Raw genomic sequence first — 21,743 nt, forward strand, 5'->3', positions numbered from 1 at the left:
GGTTGAATGCCCCTTAGTGCAATCCCCAGTACCGAGAGGGCGGACAGGTGGGGGGGCGGGGGGAGAGAAGCAGGTATACTAGGGCATGCCTGTAACCCCAGCAACTCAAGAAGCTGTGACAGGAGGATTGCAAGTTCATAGCCAGCCTGGGCAATTCAGGGAGACCCTGTCTAAAAATTAAAAAACAAAAAGACTAGAGATGTAGCTCAATGGTAGAGCACCCCGGGTTCAATCCCTGGTACTGCCAAAAAAACAAACAGGATGGTTTCTGGTTTTCCTAAAAAATGGCAGGTAGAGAAGGAAAACAAGCTGCCATAGATGTCTCAATGCGTATTAGGCTTCTTTCCCATCCTCAACCACGAACAACAGAAAATATCAATATTTTAAACAAAAACCAAAGCCCCAAACAAATGAACTTTTGGTTTACCAATTATGAAATAAATATGCAAATATAGAAATTAAAGGCATACAAATGTACTATGTAAGAAAATAAAAACTTGCAAATAAAAAACCTAAATATAAATAGTAAGTATCTTAAATATAAGTAATAAATGTGGTGGTTTGGCCATTTCATTTTAGCCTAAGTTTTGTGAAGTATTTGAAAGTTTAAAAAACTTGGAGCATTATGACAGAAGATCTATAACAACTAGGAAGTTCAAAGACTGCAGCTACTTATAAAACTCTTGCCCTTGTCCACTAGAAAAGAATCCACAGGGGCACTGCCTTTCTTCCTTCTAAGTACTGAAAATGTTAGGAGAAACTTAAGAGCTAGTCTGTGAGGCTGCACCAGTCCCACTAGATGGCACTATCACAAGCAAGTCACTCTGCTCTCCCATTTGAAACAGCAAAGGCTGAAATCTCTTGTTTTTTTTTTAAAGAGAGAGGAGAGAGAGAGAGAGAGAGAGAGAGAGAGAGAGAGAGAGAGAGAGAGAATGAGAATTTATTTTTAATATTTATTTTTTAGTTCTCGGCGGACACAACATCTTTTGTTGGTATGTGGTGCTGAGGATCGAACCTGGGCCGCAAGCATGCCAGGCGAGCGCGCTACCACTTGAGCCATATCCTCAGCCCTGAAATCTCTTGTTGATCTTAGCAAAACTGAAAGCTCCCCAGTACCAAAAAAGCAAAAAACAAACAAACAAACAAACAAAAAACACTAAATAAAACTAAAACTGTCATCTATAGTGATATCCTTATTGGGAAACTATGATCTGTAACAATAAATTCAAACCCAAGAGTTTCTCCAAAAGCATCCTTTTACCCAGTCCTTTTTACTTCCCCTCTCCATTTCTAATCAATGGTCTGATAAATATGTCTCATAGGCAACAAAATTCATATAAAATGGATATTTTCTTTACCTCTTCCTAACTCTGCAAATTACAGATACTACTTTTTTTTTTTTAAGTTTCTTTGTTCTGGAAAACAATACTCTCCTACTAGTCCCTGAATAACATTTATTGTGATAAATACACTATGACTTGAACATCAAAATAACATACAATTAATGGAATAAAAACAACAGGACTTAGAGGAACTTCTCTCTCCACAGAGAACATCTTTCTCTTTATGTTAAAGGTATAACTTCTTATTAAGCAGGATACTGCTTTCAAGTCTTCTGACACGTTAGTTCCATGATTCTAAATTGGGTTGAAGCAGCAAATTCAGAATACCCTCATTTCCGTTACTTATGCCCTACTCCATCAAAAGTATTCTTGGATATAGCCATCAGGAGTCTAAAAGCAGAAAGAAAGAAAAACATCCTAACAAAAACCAGTAAGTTTAAACTGCATACAACTCGAACACCAACTTTCTAATTTACTCAATAGGGAACCAACTGAATATATAGATTTGGATGTAAGCCTTATGCCAAATTCCCATGTTAAAAGACACATCAAAAGTCATCAATAAGTAATCAACTGAACCATGGATCAATTTAATATCCAAATACACTGCTCATTTCTATCTGAAGCTACTTCACCTAGGTCAGAGAATTTATGTCTATCCACATGAAATTCAAAACACAATGCTCAAGAGTAGCCACTCCAAAGTTCCACCAAAAGTCAAGTTATTTAATTAAAGTGGCAAAGAAACCAAAAATGTGTATCAAATCCTGGGTTCCTAAGCACCTTGTCACAGCTCTAATGCAGCTCTCATCAAAATATCATCTCTCCTCAGAGACTGGCGTTCTCTCTTTGCACAACGCCTAGAATACTATAGGCACTCAATACCTATTGAATAAACAAAAACTATAAGTTCATCCCAGAGCTCACCAAAATTGTGTGATCCATCAAAGAAGTTATGTTTTCCAACTATAAACTTTAACATTCACTTCCCTGAAGAAGCAACTAACCAAAGCATGAAACCTAGGTTACCTTGAGATAAAACTTCTTGGAAAACACAGAAAGAAATGTATCATATTGGTTAAAGATCAAAAATTCACATATTCACGTACCTCAAGCCTAAATAATCTAACAATCATGGGTCAGTGAAATTTTTAAATAAAGCATCATACATACATACACATACATACACACACACACACACACACACACTCTTTATATATTGCACTAAAATCATCCCATGGGAACAGAGGGGCGAACTGCCAAGTACATAAGGATATGCAGGCAGCCATAGCACTGTTTGACATCTGAACTACCCATTAATGGGGCCTTGAACTTATTTTACACTCCCACAACAAAAACAAAAACAATGAAAAGGAAGAAAAATAAGAGGAGAGAGAAAACGGTCTGGGGTGCAACCAGGAGGAATCAGCTAAGCTGCAGAACTGAACTGAAAGATTTCACAGAGTAAGATTCTTCAATGCTATATCATATAACTACCCAGTAAAATCAGTGTAATAAAACTAGGCAAAGCCTTATAATTATTTTTTTTTTCTGAGTAGCTGAGAATTTTTAACAAAATATGGCATAAATTCTAGATACACATTCTATCAGTATCCTTTTAACAAACCCTTCAAGAAACTTCTCCTGTATTTGAAGGGGGAAAGAAGCATATACTCCCATGTAGAACACCTTCAAATACGCTATTGGAAAGACTGGCAGGATTTAAAAGTTCAATGGAATCATGAGACAAATTTTCCCTGCACCCATCAGTATGTTTCACCCAAACTGCTCTTAATCATTTTTTAAATGTGTTTACATTAGACTACCAATAGTGTTCATCATCTTCATTTTACTCACCTTACTAACACCAACTCCAGTAAACCTGGCCTCTAATAATTCCTGCCGTCGTGGGTCCAGGCTATGCAATTCTTCCATCATTTCTACTGAAAAAGAAAAAGTAGACTGTAAAAACCATGAAAACTAAAATGTGAGGAAAAGTTTTATTACAACAAAACTCAGAGCAGTTATTTGATTGAGACATACAGTAAACCTCAAAATAAAAAATAGAGCATAAGAGTAGTTAACTATAATGCACTGCACCAAATAATTATTTGACATTACCAATATATTCAAAGTTCTATAGCAGCTTGAAAGTCCTTGTCTATGGGGGCAACTTACTCTTATCCCAATAAAGAAAAACTACAAACCATTCATACAACATCTGTAAAAGTAGTAGAGGGGGAAAAAAAAAACATGGATGAGGGGTGGTGGCACAAACCTGTAATCCCAGCAACTTGGGAGGCTTGCAAGTTCAAAGGAGGATTGCAAGTTCAAAGCCAGCCTCAGCAAAAGCGAGGCACAAGGCAACTCAGTGAGACCCTGACTCTAAATAAAATACAAAATAGGGCTGGGGATGTGGCTCAGTGGTTGAGTGCCCAAGTTCAATCCCAGGACCAAAAACAAAACCAACAACAATAAAACATGGATGATCTTGCAAAAAGAAATTTACTTCTAACAACCTTTGTATCTTTGAATTCTAGCTAAGTATTTTCAGATATTTCTTTCCCAAACACGCAGGAACTAGTTCTTAAACTAAAAATATGAATCATTAATAATTTCAAAATATGGCATGAATCAGAAGCTACAAATTACTTCAAATAACACTATTATGTAGCTCCTTTCTCTGAAGAGCTCACATTACCTCATGAAAAAAATGAATTATTTTATTTTAAATTTAATAGACAACCAAGGTGGGGCTGGGGATGTGGCTCAAGAGGTAGCGCGCTCGCCTGGCATGCGTGCGACCCTGGTTCGATCCTCAGCACCACATACCAACAAAGATGTTGTGTCCGCCGAGAACTAAAAAATAAATATTAAAAATTCTCTCTCTCTCTCTCTCTCCTCTCTCACTCTATCTTTAAAAAAAAAATAGACAACCAAGGTAAAATCCTCAACTTGCATTCACTCAGGAAATTAATATAGCTCCATAACAATTTCTTTACAAAATTTTTTTCTGACCACTCCCTGAAGCAATGGGTTTCTCTTCACTCTGGACATCTGCTTTTAGCACTCCTTCCAAGCAGGGAGGGGCGGGAGGGCACCATTTTTAAACTCCTTCCTTGACCAATTAATGCACAGGCTCCTTTGAACAAATGTGTCCATCCTTTGCAAGAGATCAACTCTTACACGATGCACCGAAAATCTTTAACATTAAAAGTGGGAAAGGAGTATGTTATCACTACACGGAACCCCTTCAAACATACTATTAAGCTGTTATTAGAATGATTGGTGTGATTTTAAAGTTCACAGAAAACATGAATCAAATATTCCCCTCTGCAATCTAACAACTCCACAATTTCCAGTAACAGCCCTACAAAGTCCTTCAGTTTCGTTTCCCTTCCTGGATTGAGAGCATGGGGCAAAGGGGAATGAAAGGGTGACAAGTTAAAGTTTCACCCACACCTAAAAGTGCAGGTTAAAAAAGGAATTAAGAAATTCTCAGAAAGGTAAAAAATCATCTTTTTTTAAAAAAGAAAGACGGAGATTGAATGAGTTTTCCCTAAGTAGGTAAGTGCCCTTCCCAGCGTCTAGCCCGGCCCTAATCGGGTCGGAATCGCAGAGGTTGCAGTCTCTCCCCAACCTCAAGGTCTCTCGCAACATTTCCCAAATCTTCATCCCCAGGCCTGGCCCAGAAAATGACGCCCCAGCGGTTATTTCATTTAAATGTCAACTCATGTTAAGGAAATAGCCACTCCGACTCATTCCATCGAGGCTTTGGACAGGGATCCTCCCCGCAGCCCACAGCCGCGAAGCAAAACCGATGGGGCCTGGTCCCGGCGCCCCTCACTGGCTCCAAACTTTCCCCAACTCCAAGCCCACCTGTCACGGAGGGAGGGAGGGCCAGCTCTCGGGGGCGCCCGGGAGACTGCCGAGGCCTCCAGCTGCCGAGGCGCCCCCTCTCTCCGCCGGCCGCTGGCCCCACTCCCAGGCCTGGGCCTGCCCCATCTTCTGCCCGGCCCCTCGGCGACCCGCAGCCCTCAGGGAGTCCCTCCCGCCTCAGCGCCGGGGAGATACGGCCCGGCGCGGGTCCCGGGGTGGGCCCGGGTCGCAGTCTCCTCAGGCCGAGGGGGTCTCCGGGACGGTTAATGCCCCAGGCCCAGCGCCCTCCCCCGCCCGGGGCTCAGCCTCTCACCTGCCGCTGCCGCCGCCGCCGCTCCACGCTTCTCCCGGGAGGGGCCCCGACCCGACCCGGCTGCGGCCGCTCCGCTTTACCCCTGGGCAGGCCCGGGGCGGAGCCGGGGCCTCTCCTAAGCGCCGCAACCCCCCGCCCGGGCAGCCGCCGCCGGCGCCCGGCTCCACGAGAGGGCGGGCGGGGGAGGGGGTCGTGGAGGCCGCAGATCCCCGGGCTCGCGTACAGAGCTAGGCGCCTGACGCGGGCCCGGGCCCGGGCGGCCGCGGGGGGCGCGGGACCGGCCTCCTGGCGCCGGACAAAGGCCAAGGGAGGCGCAGGAGGGCCCAGGCCGGGCTGGGAGGTGGGGGCCCTCTCGGCTGGGGGCCACTCGGGTGCGGCACGGAGGGCGGGGGGGTCGGAACCGCTGGTGCCCAGGGCCCGCCTCCGGCCCCTTAATCCGGATCGGTTCGGTCCGGATTAGTAGTGATCGGTGTAAACACACTAGTGAAAGCGCGTGTTTCCTCGCGAGATTTGCACGGCTGGGAGGCAGGGGGGGTCCTGGGGGGGTGGGGGAAGCGCCGACAGTGGGGGAGGAGGAGGAGGAGGAGGGAACGAGGAAGGTGGGGGGGTCCCCGCTGCCCCGGCGCCCCGCCTCCTCCAATCAGCTGCCGGGCTGGCGGGCAGGGGTTAACCAGGGGACCCCGCGCTGGCGAAGGAGGCCGCGCCTGGCCGGACGACTGAGGGCGGGCGACGGGCGGCGCCGGCAGACCGGCCGCGGCGCGAGGGGCGGTCGGACGGCCCCGAGTCGCCCTGCGTCCCGCCGGGCCCGAGTCCGAGTCCCAGGGCCCCCACCGCCGTCTTTGTGTAACCGGCTCCCGGGGCGCTGAAGGGACCTCGCTGTCGGGCTGGGCCCGCGCCCGCTTAATCCTTGATCTGCACAAGTTTGGATGCGAAGTGAGGTTGCTCTGCCCAGGGATGAATTTGAGAGGAAGAAAACCCTTGAGCCGGCGGACCCAAACCGGACTTCCAGGAGACGCCCGGCTAGTGAGTTCGCTGTGCCCAGCGTGTTCCCGTGCTCGCTGGCCCGCCACTCTCCAAAACCATGGTCCCTCTTCCAGACCCCAACCAGACGCCCCGGAAAGCGGGCCGCACTTGCCTTACACATACCTGGTGGGCAAGGCGTCTCCAGGGACAAAAGGTGCTCTGGGATCCGAGAGGAGCCCCACCAGGATGCTGCCCTCCAGAGGCAGGCCACTGCCCTCAGGGGAGACTCTCCGGCACCCAAGGGAAAGTTCCATTTCAACCTCGGATTAAAAACAAGGCCCTCCGGGTACTTGGGGAGGGGGGTCTGATAGTAAGTGCTAGGATGGAAAAACAGTGTCTCCTGAGGAATGAGGTAGGGTGAGTTTTTATGCCCAAGGTGGGCTTCCTGCATGGGAAAGGGTTCTCTCTTTGACCCTCAGCACCAAAGAAAAAAATACACTTTCTTCATTGATTTCCAGGAATCAAAACACTGACTTCAAGTGCGGCTACCCAACATTTTTTCTCTGATGCTTCTTTGACCATATGACTGAAGGACTACCAACAAATCACAAGGGGAAAGTTCAGACCTTGAACTTTTCCAGGGCTAGGCAAGTACTCCAAGTGGAGTTTCTGCGCTTAATTCTTTCTTACTCCTAATTCTTCCATAAATTAAGAGAAAACAGACTTGAGAAATGGGGAAAGAATGGCAGTTTTACTTTTTGTTAGTTCTCCAACCTTCCAAAATCTTGGGGCAAACTCAAGCCCTATGGAAAAACTGAAACCAGGAATCATTTTCCTTATTGTCCCAGACTACTTGGAAAGTTATATACACATATTTCTGATAACTCTTTGAAAGGCAGAAGGAGAATATCAGCTGCAGAGGTTGGGGAAAAGGGCAAGGTAGAGAATTGAGTACAAGCTCCGCCCGATAGAGCAGGAGAAGCAAAGAGGGATATTGTGGGCCTGCTTCCCACTGCAGCACCAAAGGAAAGCAAATGAGGCAAGCTCTTGCATTACAGCCAATGATCAAGAAGGTAACTCCTTAAAATTACACTGTCGTAAATTAGAAAAGAACATAAAAGAATACAGCTTGGCACAGTGGCACTTGCCTGTAATCCCTGCTACTTGGGATGCTGAGTCAGAAGGATTACAAATTGGAGGCCGTTCTAAGCACTTCAGCAAGACCCTGCCTCAAAAATAAGATAAAAAATAAAGGTCTGGGTATGTAGCTCAGTGGGAGAGGGCTTGCCTAGCCTGTACAAGGCCCTGGTTTCAATCCCCAGCACTGTGATTAAAAAAAAAAAAGGCAAACAAGCACTAGCCAGTTTTGGAACTGAGTTCCAGCCCAGCTCTTCCATAGACATCTTCATGAACCTATTATCTAACCTTTTCAGCCTTTACCAACCTCATGTGTGAAGAAGGGATTGGAGCTAGAGAATTTCCCAAGTCCTCTCCAGGTAGAAAAGTCCACAATTCTATTTTTTAAAGTAATAATGTAAGTAATCTTTGGAACACAGAGATGAGTTGTTTTTTAAAAAATATTTTTTTAGTTAGACATAAACACGATATCATTATTTATTTTTTTATGTGGTGCTGAGGATCAAACCCAATGCCTCACATGTGCAAGGCAAGAGCTCTCCCACTGAGTCACAACCCTAGCCCCAGAGATGAATTTTTACTTTCACTTTTCGAAGTTCATTTTTCTCCACAAGTCAAATAACTTACACCACCATAAGTCTACTTTAGGCCTAACATCACCCCAAAAACAACTGCTTGGGAGAATTTTTAATGAGTTTGCTTACCACAGAGTTTGAGTGCTTCCATGTATTAAGCATCCACATATTAAACATCATATAAATGGAAATATTAACAGAAAGGCAAGAGAATATAGACAATAGATCTCACCGTTTCCCAGAGGAAACAGGATATTTTCAAAACAAATTCTGTTGTCAGATGGTTCTTTGTATTTCACCTGGGGTTCACGAGTCAACTTGTTGAAAGTGTGTTTGGTCATATGGCAATTTCATGAGACTCAGCCTGTCATGGAATGGCAAATGGTGGCATGCCCCCATGCAAAGGCCTAGTTCCCATCAGCTATGGAAGACTGAAATATGGACCTGGAAGATGTTCATGTTGGTTATCAGGTCCTTCCCACCTTTGGGGAAGTGAATGGAAAGTCCTCCAGATTCATGTTCACAGTCATAGGGGACCATATAGGGATATCCTCTGACTAATTTTGGTATATTGTGTACTTTTCAATAGAGTAATAATGCATGAAGGAGGTGGGAAGATAGCTTATTGGTAGAGTTCTTGCCTCACATTCATAAGGCCTTAGGTTCAATCCCCAGTACTGGGGGGAAAATAGGGACATGAGAGGAAGTAAAAGTTACCTTTTAAGAAGGAATTTTGGATACTTTAGATTAAATTTAAACAGAATAAATCAGTCTTCAAGAGGGGGATTTGGATACATATTCATCTTCCTAACATTTTCCTTTGGAACCACCACCCTGGTTTTGATTGTTTGGTTTGGTTTTTTGCAATATGGGGAATTGAATCCAAGGCCACCTAACCACTGAATCACATCCCCAGCTCCCCGGCTTTTTTTGGTACCAGGGATTGAACCTAGGGGCCCTTAACCACTGAGCCACATCCCCAGCCCTTTTTTATTGTTTTATTTAGTCAGGGTCTCACTGAGTTGCTGAGTGCCTTGCTAATCTGCTGAGACTGGCTTTGAACTTGAAATCCTCCTGCCTCAGCCTCCCAAATTACTGGGATTTCAGGTGTGTGCCACTATACTGGGCCCCAGCCCTTCTTCTTATTATTATTTTTTTTTTTTTTAATTTTGAGACAGAGTCTTGCTAAGTTGTTTAGGGCCTTGCTAAATTGCTGGGGCTATGGACTTGCAATCCTCCTGCCTCAGCCTCCAGAGCAACTGGGATTACAGGTATGCATCACCACGTCCAGCTCTACCCTGGCTTTTGGTTGGTTAGTTATTACAGGTTGCCTTATGGGAAAGTTGTTCTGAGGAAGATACTGGGGAAAACTAGAGTAGTTTGATCTTCTTTTGTTCTGTTACCTATACTGCACTAAAGATTGTTAAGCATTATCTAGTAATGATGACCACATGCCTGTAATCCCAGCTACTAAGGAGGCTGAGGCAGAAGGATCACAGGTTTGAAACCAGGCTGAGCATCTTAGTGAGACCCTGTCTCAAAAGAAAAAAAGGCTGAGGTTATAGCTCAGTGACAGAGTACATGCAGAGTATGAGTTCCTGGATTCAATTCCCAGCACCAGGGGTAAAAAAGAAGATGTCTTGCATTTTCTTGGATGTTCCATAATAGCTATCATCTTCATCACAAAGATGGTGGCAGTGTTTGGAATGTAGCTCAGTGGTAGACTGCTTGCCTAGAATGTACAAGGCCCTACGTTCAATACCCAGCTTAACAACAACAACAAAAAACTATTAATATACCAAGTGAGTGGACAGTCCTCAGATACCTTAACCTGTATGATTGTACTGCTGCTGTTCTAGGCCTTTTCTGGAAAGAGATGATAGTTATGACCAGATCAGACCCTACTCAGGGCCATCTGTTTTAATCCTGCTCTTGCCTCTCATCATTAAGCAAGATATTTAACTGCTTTAAACCTCAGCTTCTTTATCCATAAAATGGTGTTACTACTTCACAGGACTGTTGAAGGATTAAGTGAGGTAGTACATTTGCTTCACAGTAACCCTGAATTAATGGTCCCCAGATGTAACTTCACATTTCTGCCAAGGATTTATATATTTGTCATTAGATTAATTTAGCAGCACAGAGTTTAACTTAGAACACCTGACTGCCAATGTACTGAGTCATTAGTGATACTATTTTCTTCATAGTAGAAAAAGGATTTGATGTCATTTTAATGCAACTATTGCATTTGTTGGGGTAGATAGAGGAATAATATAAAAACTTCCCAGTCTGTTTATGTTATTTCCCCCCACCTCAAAAATTTAGAGGGTTTTTTTTGGTTTTGGTCTGGTTTTGCTGAGGATTGAACTTAGGGCCTATACCCCCAGTCAAGGGTTTAAAAGAATAAGGAATTTTGTGAAGGCAGTATTTCCATTATGAATTATACTAAGTAAGCCAGTGTAGAACACAGGGTATTGTGGTCTTACAGAACTGCGTTCCAGGACTGGGTGCAGTGATGCATGCCTATAATCCCAGCAGCTTGGGAGGCTGAGCCAGGAGGAACAAAAATTTAAAGCCAGTCTCAGCAATTTAGTGAGGCCCTAAGCAACTCAGTGAGAACTTGTCTATAAAAATATAAATATAAAAAAAAAAAAGGACTAGGGATGTGGCTCAGTAGTAAAGTATCCCTGATACCAAAAAAAAAAAAAAACTGGTTTCCAATCCCATCTCTTTACCTCTCAGTTTCCTCATCTGAAAATTGGCTAATAACATACTAATTCGGGCTGGGGATGTGGCTCAAGCGGTAGCGCGCTCGCCTGGCATGCATGCGGCCCGGGTTCGATTCTCAGCACCACATACCAACAAAGATGTTGTGTCCGCCAATAACTAAAAAAAAATAAATATTAAAATTCTCTCTCTCTCTTAAAAAAAAATAATAACATACTAATTCCATGAATAGTTTTGTTTTGTTTTGTACTAGGAATTGAACCCAGGGATGCTATACCAGTGAGCTACTTCCCCAGCCCTATTTATTTATTTATTTAGAGAGAGAGAATTTTTTTTAATATTTATTTTTCAGTTTTTGGTGGACACAACATCTTTATTTTATTTTTATGTGGTGCTGAGGATTGAATCCAGAACCCCGCGCATGCCAGGCGAGAGTATTACAGCTTGAGCCACATCCCCAGCTCTCCTTTTTATTTTTTATTTTAACATTTTGAGACAGGCTCCTACAAAGTTGCTTAGGGCCTCACTAACCTCCTGAGGCTGGCCTTGAACTTTCGATCCTCCTTGCCTCAGCTTCCTAAATCATGGGAATTACAGGTGTGTGCCACTACATTTAGCCCATGAGTAGGTACTAATTAAAATTGAAATAATGTTGGAAAATAGCCTTGTAACAATGCCTGGTATAGAGTAGACATTTAATCAGAGTTATTTCCCCTTATTTCTTAACAAAATGAAAAAGTGTCTGGAAAATTCACCACCGATTTTAAAAACTCAGATCTCAGCCTTCGTAAAGTTCTCTGTCAATCATCCTCCTATCTCTGTCTATGCTTTTTGTATCCTTCTACCACCCAGCTCGGTTCAGAAGTTCCTAAGCAAGTCTCTTTGACACCATTTGTTTTACTTATCAAGTCAGGCTTTCTTCCTCACAGCCCACTGAAGCTGGAACAATCTTCCATTCTTGTGGAGAGCAACCTTGCTTTTCTAATATCCTCTTTCACCTCCCTCCCTGAATGTTACTGCTTTTTAATCATTGTCTTTTTCGTGCAGCATGTTCCTTCTTTCCAGCTGATAAAATGTAAAATAGGAAAAGAATGAACTCCACTTTTATGTAATATCCTCTCTCCCCTTAGCTGTCCACTTTTCCATAGCGGTCTTTCTGAGAAAGAAAACTTCAAAGATAAAGACAATGGCAAACACAGTGTATTGCTTGAAACTGGCAAATCATATTTTTAAAAGCTCTATTCTTCTGCCATTTCATATTGGCCTGAGTAATAATTCTCCCTATATGCTAACACTGGTCATGGGGGAATGGGGCCTGAACCATATACCCATAGAGAAGAAAGAAATGGATCACCACTGATAGGTGGCTTGGGCTTGGATGGGTGTGATTAAAGAATGGAGTATTAATCATGTGATATAGATGAGAAAAACGAGCGACTCTAAAATGTTCCTGAAGAAACATGAAGGCTGCGGGTGTGATGGTGCATGCCAGTGGCTCAGGAGACTGAAGCAGGAGGATCATAAGTTCCAAGCCAGCCTCAGCAATTTAGCAAGGCTCTAAGCAACTTAGTGAGACCCTGTCTCAAAAAATAAAAAGGATTGAGATATGGCTCAGTGATTAAGCACCCTTGGATTCAATCAAGAAATAAGAAGGCTGTGGTTTGTTTTTTTTGTTTGTTTATTTTTTGGTAGTGAGGATTAAACCCAGAGGAACTTAGTCACTAAGGAACATCCCATCCCTTCTTTTACTTTTTTTATTTTGGGACAGGGTCTCACTAAGTTCCTTAGGGCCTTACTAAGTTCCTGAGGCTGGCTTTGATTTTGTGATCTTCTTGCCTCAGCCTCCTGAGTCAATGCGATTACAAGCAGGCATGTGTCACTGTACCTGATAAGGGGGTGATTTTGAATAATGTTGAATATTTCTAAGAAGACAGGGAAGGATTAAAGGGAAAACAAAAAGTAGAGCTGGCACGGTGGTGCACACCTGTAATCCCAGCTACTCAGGAGGCTAAAGCAGGAGGATCCAAAGCTTAAGGCCAGCCTGGGAAACCCTGTCTCAAACTTAAAAGAGCAGGGGGTATAGCTCAGTGGTAGAGCACCATGGGTTCCAACCCCAGCACCTCCCACCCCCCCACACATACACACACAAACTGGGAGGTAGTTCAGAGGTACAAAGCTAAGGAGAGAAGACAGACTAACTTCTAAGTGCCACACACCCAACACTGCACTGAAACCTTGCTTCCTGAGGTTAATTTTCACCACTCCCAAAAGCAGGTTGCTGTTTAAACCACACAGCTGTGGAGGATTCCAGTGAGACCAAAACTGTTCAATGGTGATACTGGGGAGTACCTATTGTCCCCAATAATGGGATATCAGAATTAAATCTAGGGGCTGGGGATGTGGCTCAAGCGGTAGCGCGCTCGCCTGGCATGCGTGCGACCCGGGTTCGATCCTCAGCACCACATACCAACAAAGATGTTGTGTCCGCCGAGAACTGAAAAATGAATATTAAAAATTCTCTCTCTCTCCTTTCTCACTCTCTTTAAAAAAAAAAAAAAGAATTAAATCTAGACTATTGTACCTTAAGTAGGAGGTCAGTCATTTGAGCAGAACCTGCTTGCCTTATTTTATAAAAGAGGTATGGGGAGTGATATTACTCAAATTATTTTGTTATATTGTGTGCATGTATGAATATGTAAGAAAAACCCCATCGTTAGGTTCAAATATAATGCACCAATAAAACAATGTGGGGGGAAAAAGGTGCTTTGAGGTGGGTGGGACATAAACCAGAGGTCAGCAAACACCAGCCTCAGAGGTAAATGTGCCCCATCAGTTTTTATATAGCCTGTGAGCTAAGAATGATTTTTACATTTTTATTTTTTAAAAGATGGGATCACTGAGCACATTGTTACACGCCTATAATCCCAGCAACTCAGGAGCCTGAGGCAGCAGGATTTCAAATTCAAGGCCAGCCTCAGCAATTTACCCAGACCCTGTTTCAAAATAAAAAACAAGATGGGGCATTGGTGCTCCTCTATAATCCCAGGAGCTCCGGAGGCTGAGACTGAAGGATGGGAAGTTCAAAACCAGCCTCAACAACTGCGGCAAGGCACTAAGTCAGTGAGACCCTGTCTCTAAATAAAGTACAAAGTAGGCCTGGGGATGTGGCTCAGTGGTCAAGTGCCCCTGAATTCAATCCCCAGTACCAAAAAAAAAAGAAAGAAAAAAACAAAACAAGAAGGTAGCCTGGCATGGTAGCACACACCTGTAATCCCAGTGACTCGGAAGGCAGAGGCAGGAGGATCACAAGTTCAAAGCCAGTATCAGCAATTTAGCAAGGTGCTAAGCAACTCAGTGAGACCCTCTCTCTAATAAAATACAAAATAGGGCTGGAATGTGGCTCAGTGGTTGAGTGCCCCTGAGTTTAATCCCTGGTACCCCTTCCAGGAAAAAAAAAAAAAAAACAAGAAGGGCTGAGGATTTAGATTTAGCTCAGTGGTCAAGGGCCCCTGGGTTCAGTCCCCCCCCCACCCACCCCACCCCCCCAAAAAAACATGGGATCTCCCTATGTTGCCCCAGCTGGCCTAAACCCTGGGCTCAGGTGATCTCAGGAACTAAGCATTTTGTTGTTTTTGTTGGCAGTACTGTGGATGGAATCCAGGGCCTCATGCTAGGCATGGGCTCTACCACTGAGCTACATCCCCAGCCTGACTTACATTTTTTAAATGGTTGAGAAAAATCAAAAGAATAAGAGCCTGATGAGGTGGTGCACACCTGTAATCCCAGCAGCTCAGGAGGTTGAGGCAGGAGGGTGGCAAATTCAAAGGCAGCTTCAGCAAAAAGCGAAGTGCTAAGATCCTGTCTCTTAATAAAATACAAAATAGGACTGGGGATGTGGCTCAGTGGTGCCCCTGAGTTCAATCCCCGGTACAAAAAAAAAATCAGAAGAATAATGTTTGACACATGAAAATTGTTTCAGATTCAAAGGTTGGTCTCACTAGAACCAGTTCCAGATCCTTTACATACTGTTTGGCTTCTTTGGCACTATAGTGGGAGAATCAGGCAGTCATAAAAGGCCCCTAGAACCCGAACTATTGACTCTATGGGGCTTTGCAAACTTTACACATCCTTGGGCATCTTACTGAAATGCAGATTCTGACTTGGTAAGTCCAGGCAAGGATCCGAGATTCTGCATTTCCAATGGCTTTCAGGTAATTACAATCCTGATGCTGCTATCTGCAGATTACACATTAAGAATCAAGGCCCTTAAAGTTCATTCCATTAGTACTGTTTTAGTGAATGCTTTCTAGGGAAACACATTCAGAAAATGTGAAAACCTGGAGTGTGATCCATAATAACTTCAAACTGATTTTCCACATTTCATGCCCTTGCTTTGGCATCATGTGGCAGCCTGAATGGATGTGGAAACACAACTGCCAGCTAGAAACCTGCTAAGGCCAGAGGAATTGCAGCCCCACCACTCCTGCACTGTGTATATCCTTTTATTTGCCCGAAACTCGGGCCAACTACAACAGGGTCTTTATTCTAGTTTTCCAAAATTTGGAGAAGACATCAGAGTTTACCTTATCCAAATGATTCCTGACTTTTTATTTTAATTTATTTATTTTGGTACTAGGGATTGAACCCAGGGCACTTTTCCATGGAGGTGCGTTCCCGCCCCTTTGTTTTTATTTTGAGACAGGGTCTCATTAGGTTGCTGAGGTTGACCTCAAATTTTCAATCTGCCTCAGCCTCCTGAGTCGCTGGGACTACATGTGTGCCTGGTGAGTCCTGATTTTTTCAGGCTTCAAACAGGTCTTTTCTCAGCTCTTCCTTTAGTTGCCAGCACTTCTTTGGGGAACAAATCCTGGAGAAGCAGCCTGGGCTCAAATCCCAGTCCTTCTGTATGTGATTTGAAGCCTAAGGACACAACTTCCCCAGCCTTAGTTTCCTTATTGTGCAGTGGAGAGGCCATATGTGAGCTACTCAGTGTACTGTCTGGTTTATGGCAGGTATTTCCACTTAGATGTTGAAAGCATCTCAAAACCTGTCCTCCCTCCACCTGACTCATTTTAGCAACTGTCAGTTCAATTTTTTCAGTATTTAGACCAAAAACCTTGAAATTATCCTCTCTTCCCCAACTCCTGCACTCCAGCCTCACCCACCTTCTCCCACCTTAGGGCCTTTGCTCTTGCTATCCCTCACCCTGCAACACTACCTACCAGATACCTGGCAGATCTGGCTGCGTGCTAGTTACATTGTGTTGGAGTACATCCTCCTTCTGTAGGCATGAGAGAGCTGGCAAGTAACTGTTTTTCCATGACAGAGAAGAGTCTCCCGGGGCAATAAACACATAATTATATGTCAGGGACAATGACAACCATAAGCAGGGTACCTGGAAAGAGTGCTAGACCCCAGAGGCAGCAGTGAGAATGTTACTGTATATAGGGAGGTCAGGGAAAGCTTGTCTCTAATAATGTGGCATCTGAGCAGGTACCTAACTGAAATGAGGTGCAAACCCTGGCACTGCCTAGAGAAGAGCCCTCCAGGCAAAGAACAGTGGGTGAAAACGCTAGGGGCCAGAACTTGCCAAGTTCCAAGCTGGACCACTTGGTTGCTGTCAGGCAAAGCTGCAGCCACATTTCTGAACTTGCTATGACACAGAGAGGCCTGCTGTGTAGCAGAGTACCCAGCAGATCACAGTTCCACCAGAGTTTCAGGGTAGCAAGGAATTGCACGCTGTGGCAAATTTCAAGGTCTTGAGACAATGTTTAATGCCTAATCCCACAGAGTAGGGAATATAACAAAAAGCACTTACTGAACATTATGGGACAGGCACTGGAATGAAAGCATGTTCATTATCACACTTAATCCTCTCAACCTTGAGGGAGGCTCACCTGAGGAAGAGAAGGAAGCAGAGAGGGGAAAGGAAATCCCCAGGGACAGTGGGAGGCAGCTGAGGGGGACTTCTCCCCCAAGACACTCTGGCTCCAGAGCCAGTGCTCTTCTGCTGGGTTTAGGATGGATGAGGCAAGCAGAATGCACAATGAACTCTGCCTCTCCTCCTACACCTTCCTGTCTCATGACTTGCAAGGCTCCATTGATACATTTTACTGGTTGTGACCTGGATAGAATTCTCCATTTTTATTTATTTGCTTGTTTCAGGTCAGGTGCCAGATACAAAGACCCGAACTGCTCAGTAGCTCCCCACCCACTTTTCAGCCCCACTCTTCTTATTTCATCCTTTGTAGAAGTGTACACTAGAGTTGGTTTGTTGTTTTGTTTTGCAGTGCTGGGGGCTGATCCCAGTGTCTTGTGCAAGTGCTCTACCACTGAGCTTACACCCTCGGCAAAGACTTCCTTTTCTTTTCTTTCTTTCCTTCCTTCCTTTCTTTCTTTCTTTTTTAACATTTTTTTTTTTTTGGAAGTAGTTGGAAACAGTACCTCTATTTTACTTATTTGTTTTTATGTGGTGCTGAGGATCAAACCCAGGGCTTTGCACGTGCAAGGCGAGTGCTATACCACTCAGCCACAACCCCTGCCCCGCCCCCCACCCCCTTTTTTTTTTTGGTGTAGCACTTCTGTAATCCCAGCAGTTTGGGGCTGAGGCAGGAGGATTGTGAGTTCAAAGCCAGCCTCAGCAAGGGCAAGGTGCTAAGTAATTCAGTGAGACCCTGTCTCTAATAAAATATGAAAAAGGGTTTGGGATATGGCTCAGTGGATGAGTGCCCAAGTTCAATCCCTGGTACTTGACAGAGAGAGAGAGAGACAGAAAGAGAGAGAGGGCTGTGAATGGGGGCAATCTCAAGAGAGAGATGCCCTTTATTTATTTTTTTTTTAATATAAAGGATTGAAATTCAGTGTGTTTAACCACTGAGCCACATCCCCAGCCCTTTTTATATTTTATTTTGAGATAAGGTCTTTCTAAGTTGCTTAGGGCCTTGCTAAATTGCTGAGGCTGGAACTTGCAATCCTCCTGCCTCAACCTCCTGAGCTGCTGAGATTATACACATGTGCCACCCTGCCCAACAAGAGCTGAGTTCTTAAGACCTTCAGGCTCCACTTGCTCCTATAGTTTGGTTCAACTAACTCTAACTTTCTCTCATAACTTTCTGTTTTCTTATGTAGTACCTCATGTTCATGTGTTCTACAGCCTTCCTACCTGGCCATTTGTTACCGTTTCCCATGTAGTTTTAGGCAAGAACATGTCAAATTCACCATCACAGCTGGTGGTGCACTGTGAGAAATAGAAAGTCTGAAGAACCATTTTCTTTGTCTTTTTAAAAATATTTTTATATTTATGTAAATTTATATATAAATCTTTATGTATTCATGTTATATTTATATTTTATATTTATTTTTTAGTTGTAGTTGGACACGATATCTTTATTTCACTGAGGATGAACCCCGGGTCTCGCACATGTGAGGCGAGTGCTCTACTGCTGAGCCACAACCCTAGCCCTGCTGGTCCATTTTGAAAATATAATATTTTGCCTTAATTGCATTCAATTTTAATGATTTTAAAATTTTAAAGTCCTTCCCTTTTGCCAATCCCAATATTTTTTGCGAGGAGGGTACCAGGGATTGAACTCAGGGGCACTGGATCACTGAAGCACATCCCCAGCCCTATTTTGTATTTTATTTAGAAACAGGCTCTCAATGAGTTGCTTAGTGCAAAGAGTCCTGGGCCTGACTCCAGAGTTTCTGCAGGTAGGGGATGGGGCCTGATATTTGCATTTCTAACATCTTTTGGGGTGACGCTGCTGGTCTAGAAACCGCTTTGACATAAACTGAAAACTTTCCCAGCTCCCTTCTTTTTCTGTGCACCTAAAATCTAAACACTCTTGTTTCTCCTGTGAATATAGCACTTAGGATCTTATGCAATAGTGGCTGGGGTCTAGGTCTCCAGGATCCTTCCTTACACTTATCTAGCTCCTGTCCGACAAGGGCACTTTGTGTACCATTCATTAACAACTCACAGGGTTAGGTCAAGGCCATCCTTGAGGATGAAGTAATCACCCACATTCACAGAGGCTATCAGGGTAGAGCTTGGACTAGATCCCACCATGCTTTGTTGTGGACTTTGCTGAGCTCTGTGCAACCTGGTCCCAGCCCTGACATTATTAAGAGCAGAGATTTTTTCCCCCTTGTCTACCCAGAAATACACCTGGAAGGGAGACATTCCCTGCTCAGACTAGACCTTGGGTGAGTGGGAGTTTGGTTTATTTTTGTTACTATTTGCTTCTAAATGGACTATTTTAGTTTGTGATATGTTTGGAGTCTTAAATTCAGATAGCTTGGGGCTTGGGATGTGGCTCAAGTGGTAATGTGCTCGCCTGGCATGCGTGAGGCACTGGGTTCAATCCTCAGCACCACGTAAAAATAAAATAAAGATATTGTGTTCACCTAAAAAACTAAAAAAATAAACATTTAAAAAAAATTCAGATAGCTATCTGCTGTGAAAACCATTGTTCCCGAGTTACAAGGACAAAATTGAAAAAGTTATTTAAAATGGGGGATGTGGCTCAAGCGGTAGTGCGCTCGCCTGGCATGCGTGCGACCCCAGTTCGATCCTCAGCACCACATACAAACAAAGATGTTGTGTCCGCTGAAAACTGAAAAATAAATATTAAAAAAAAAAGTTATTTAAAATGACCTCAGATCAGGCAGAATCAAGTTTGTTGCTGATAAAGTAGGAATAATAATTTAGTCCTTTCTCATTTTTTTCGAGGTACTGAGGTTGGAACCCAGGGCCTTCACCTGTTCGGCAAGTGCTCTACCACTGAGCTACATTTTTAGCCCTTTTTATCTGCCCCACACTGGCAATTGAACCCAGGGGTGCTTTACCACTGAGATACTTCCCCAGCCCTTTTTATTTTAATTTGCTTAGGGCATCAAACTTGTGATCCTCCTGCTTCAGCCTCCAGAGTCCCTGGGATTACAGGTGTGGACATTCACATTCAGCCAGCCCCATTTTTTTTTTTTTTTTTTTTTGAGATAGTGTCTAAGTTGCCAGGCTGGACTTGAACTTGTCATCCTCCTTCCTTAGCCTTCTGAGTAGCTGAGACCCTCTTCATCTAGCTGGGTTCCAGGAGAATTGCCCAGGGCCATATGGCATCTGCTGCTCATCTGGATTTTAGTGCAAAAGCTGTGACTCAGCATCCTGAAGCACAAGGAACTTAGCACAGCAAAGAGCAAGCTGAATGGCTGTGGCTTAGAACTCTTTCTGATATTCCCTCTCCCTGCCACCTAGTTACCCCTGCCTGCCAATCAGTTTTGCATCAATAAACTTTATGTTCTGCTCTTTGCCAGATGAATGAAAGGAGAGCAGCTAAAGGCTGATCTCTGACCTTGGCACATAAACAGCCTACAGATTGGACTTGACAGTTAATAAAGGACAGGCCCAGTAATTCTCTGATGCCTTTTTGCCTTAATTAGATTGAGCATTCAAAAGCTATGGGGGAAGTCTTCCATTTGAAGAGAAAGACCCTACAAGGCAGGGAAGTCATGTCTCCACTCATTCACTCATTCATTCACTCAGACTGTCAATCATTCAGTCACAGTCTCCTACATCCATTTGCCCTGTTACCTGTACTCAGCTCAGTGCTAACTGCTTTCAAGTAAAGTGGCTGCAAGAATTCCAAAGTCTACCTCGTGCTCTGCTGGATGACAGTGTATAGCCAGGTGGTCAAGGGCACAAGCTTCAGTTCAAACAAGTTGGAGCTTGTATCCTGTTTCTGCTGTGTAACCTTTGGCAAGTTATTTAACCTCTCTGACCTCAGTTTCCTCTAGGGGCTAATAATACCAACCTCCAGGGGTTGTCATCAAGTCTAAGTGAGACCATCTGTGTAAAACAGCCAGCCAACCAGGAGCTCAGCACGGTTTAGGGCAGTGCAGTGTGGGTGGAGAACAGAGCGCCTGTCAGGAGCACAGCCTAGCAGCAGCTCCCTCCTCCCCTCCCTCTCTGCCCTCTTCCCCTGGAACTGTGCTCATCACTGTCCCCCCACCCCCCCACCATGACAGATGAGATGATAGATGATGTACACATGATCCCTGCCCTTGAAGATATTAGAGACCTGTTATTGACAATGCTTAGTTTCTCCATCTATAAAATGGGCAGTGGCTATATCCCCAATGGATCTAGAAAGAGCATTACTATAGGAGCCAGCAAATGTACGTTGCCTAAGGAAAGGACTGTGGGAATATTAGATTACAGTGGCAGCCTCTGGCTTGTCATCAGATGTCACTGCAGCCCTGGGGGCTGTCTTTAATAATAGATATTTTTAAATTCCTGAACCCACTTCATGCTATATTTGCTCACACATGGAGGCTTATTCAGTGTTAATCACATTAATGTGCTGTTTCATGCTGTGTGATGCGAACTTCAGTGAGAGCAAGGAGAGCAGGATTTACTCTCAAAGGATCTCATACTGTGCTTAGCCAACAGGCACCTTGCCAAGGCTTCTCAGAGCCCCTAGACCTATGGGCCACCCCCGCTCCCCTAGGGGTTCCCTGAAACCTTAAGCTGCCTGCCTTTCAAGTATCTCTCTTCATTTATGGGTTTTAACCCTCGTTTAGAAACTTTGTAGGCAATTGTCTAATTTTTACTAGCTATCCTTAATTTGTCCTCAGTTTAATTAATCTTTTTTTTTTTTTTTTTTGTGCATGCTGAGAGTTAAACCAAGGGCCTCACATGTGTTAGGCAAGTGCTCTACCACTGAGCTTCATCCCCTGGCCTTTAGTTCTTCCACAGCCAAACACATGCTCGTCAGTGTACAGTATACTTCCTATCACTTCAGTAAGAGA

The 21,743-nt window shown here is 44.0% G+C and overlaps 1 protein-coding gene and 1 long non-coding RNA gene across 3 annotated transcripts in view; one reads left to right on the top strand and one right to left on the bottom strand.

Annotated features, from left to right (window-relative positions):
• Tlk2 (tousled like kinase 2) overlaps positions 1-5,363 on the bottom strand; it is a 116,547-nt gene extending 111,184 nt beyond the window's left edge. Inside the window, 3 exon segments of the mRNA XM_078041915.1 lie at positions 3,201-3,283; positions 5,223-5,291; positions 5,294-5,363. Of these exon segments, the coding sequence (XP_077898041.1) occupies positions 3,201-3,283; positions 5,223-5,291; positions 5,294-5,348 (207 nt within the window). The 5' untranslated portion in view covers positions 5,349-5,363.
• Positions 5,364-6,118: 755 nt separating this feature from the next.
• Positions 6,119-21,743, top strand: part of LOC144376016 (uncharacterized) — a 32,616-nt gene continuing 16,991 nt past the window's right edge. The window contains exon 1 of one of the 2 annotated variants that reach the window (XR_013436008.1): positions 6,119-7,571. This is a non-coding gene — a long non-coding RNA (uncharacterized LOC144376016). The remainder of the gene's footprint in view (positions 7,572-21,743) is intronic. The other variant, XR_013436009.1, reaches the window with a different exon arrangement.

Source organism: Ictidomys tridecemlineatus, chromosome 3 (genome assembly GCF_052094955.1).
Source record: "Ictidomys tridecemlineatus isolate mIctTri1 chromosome 3, mIctTri1.hap1, whole genome shotgun sequence".
NCBI classification, from domain to species: Eukaryota; Metazoa; Chordata; class Mammalia; order Rodentia; family Sciuridae; genus Ictidomys; species Ictidomys tridecemlineatus.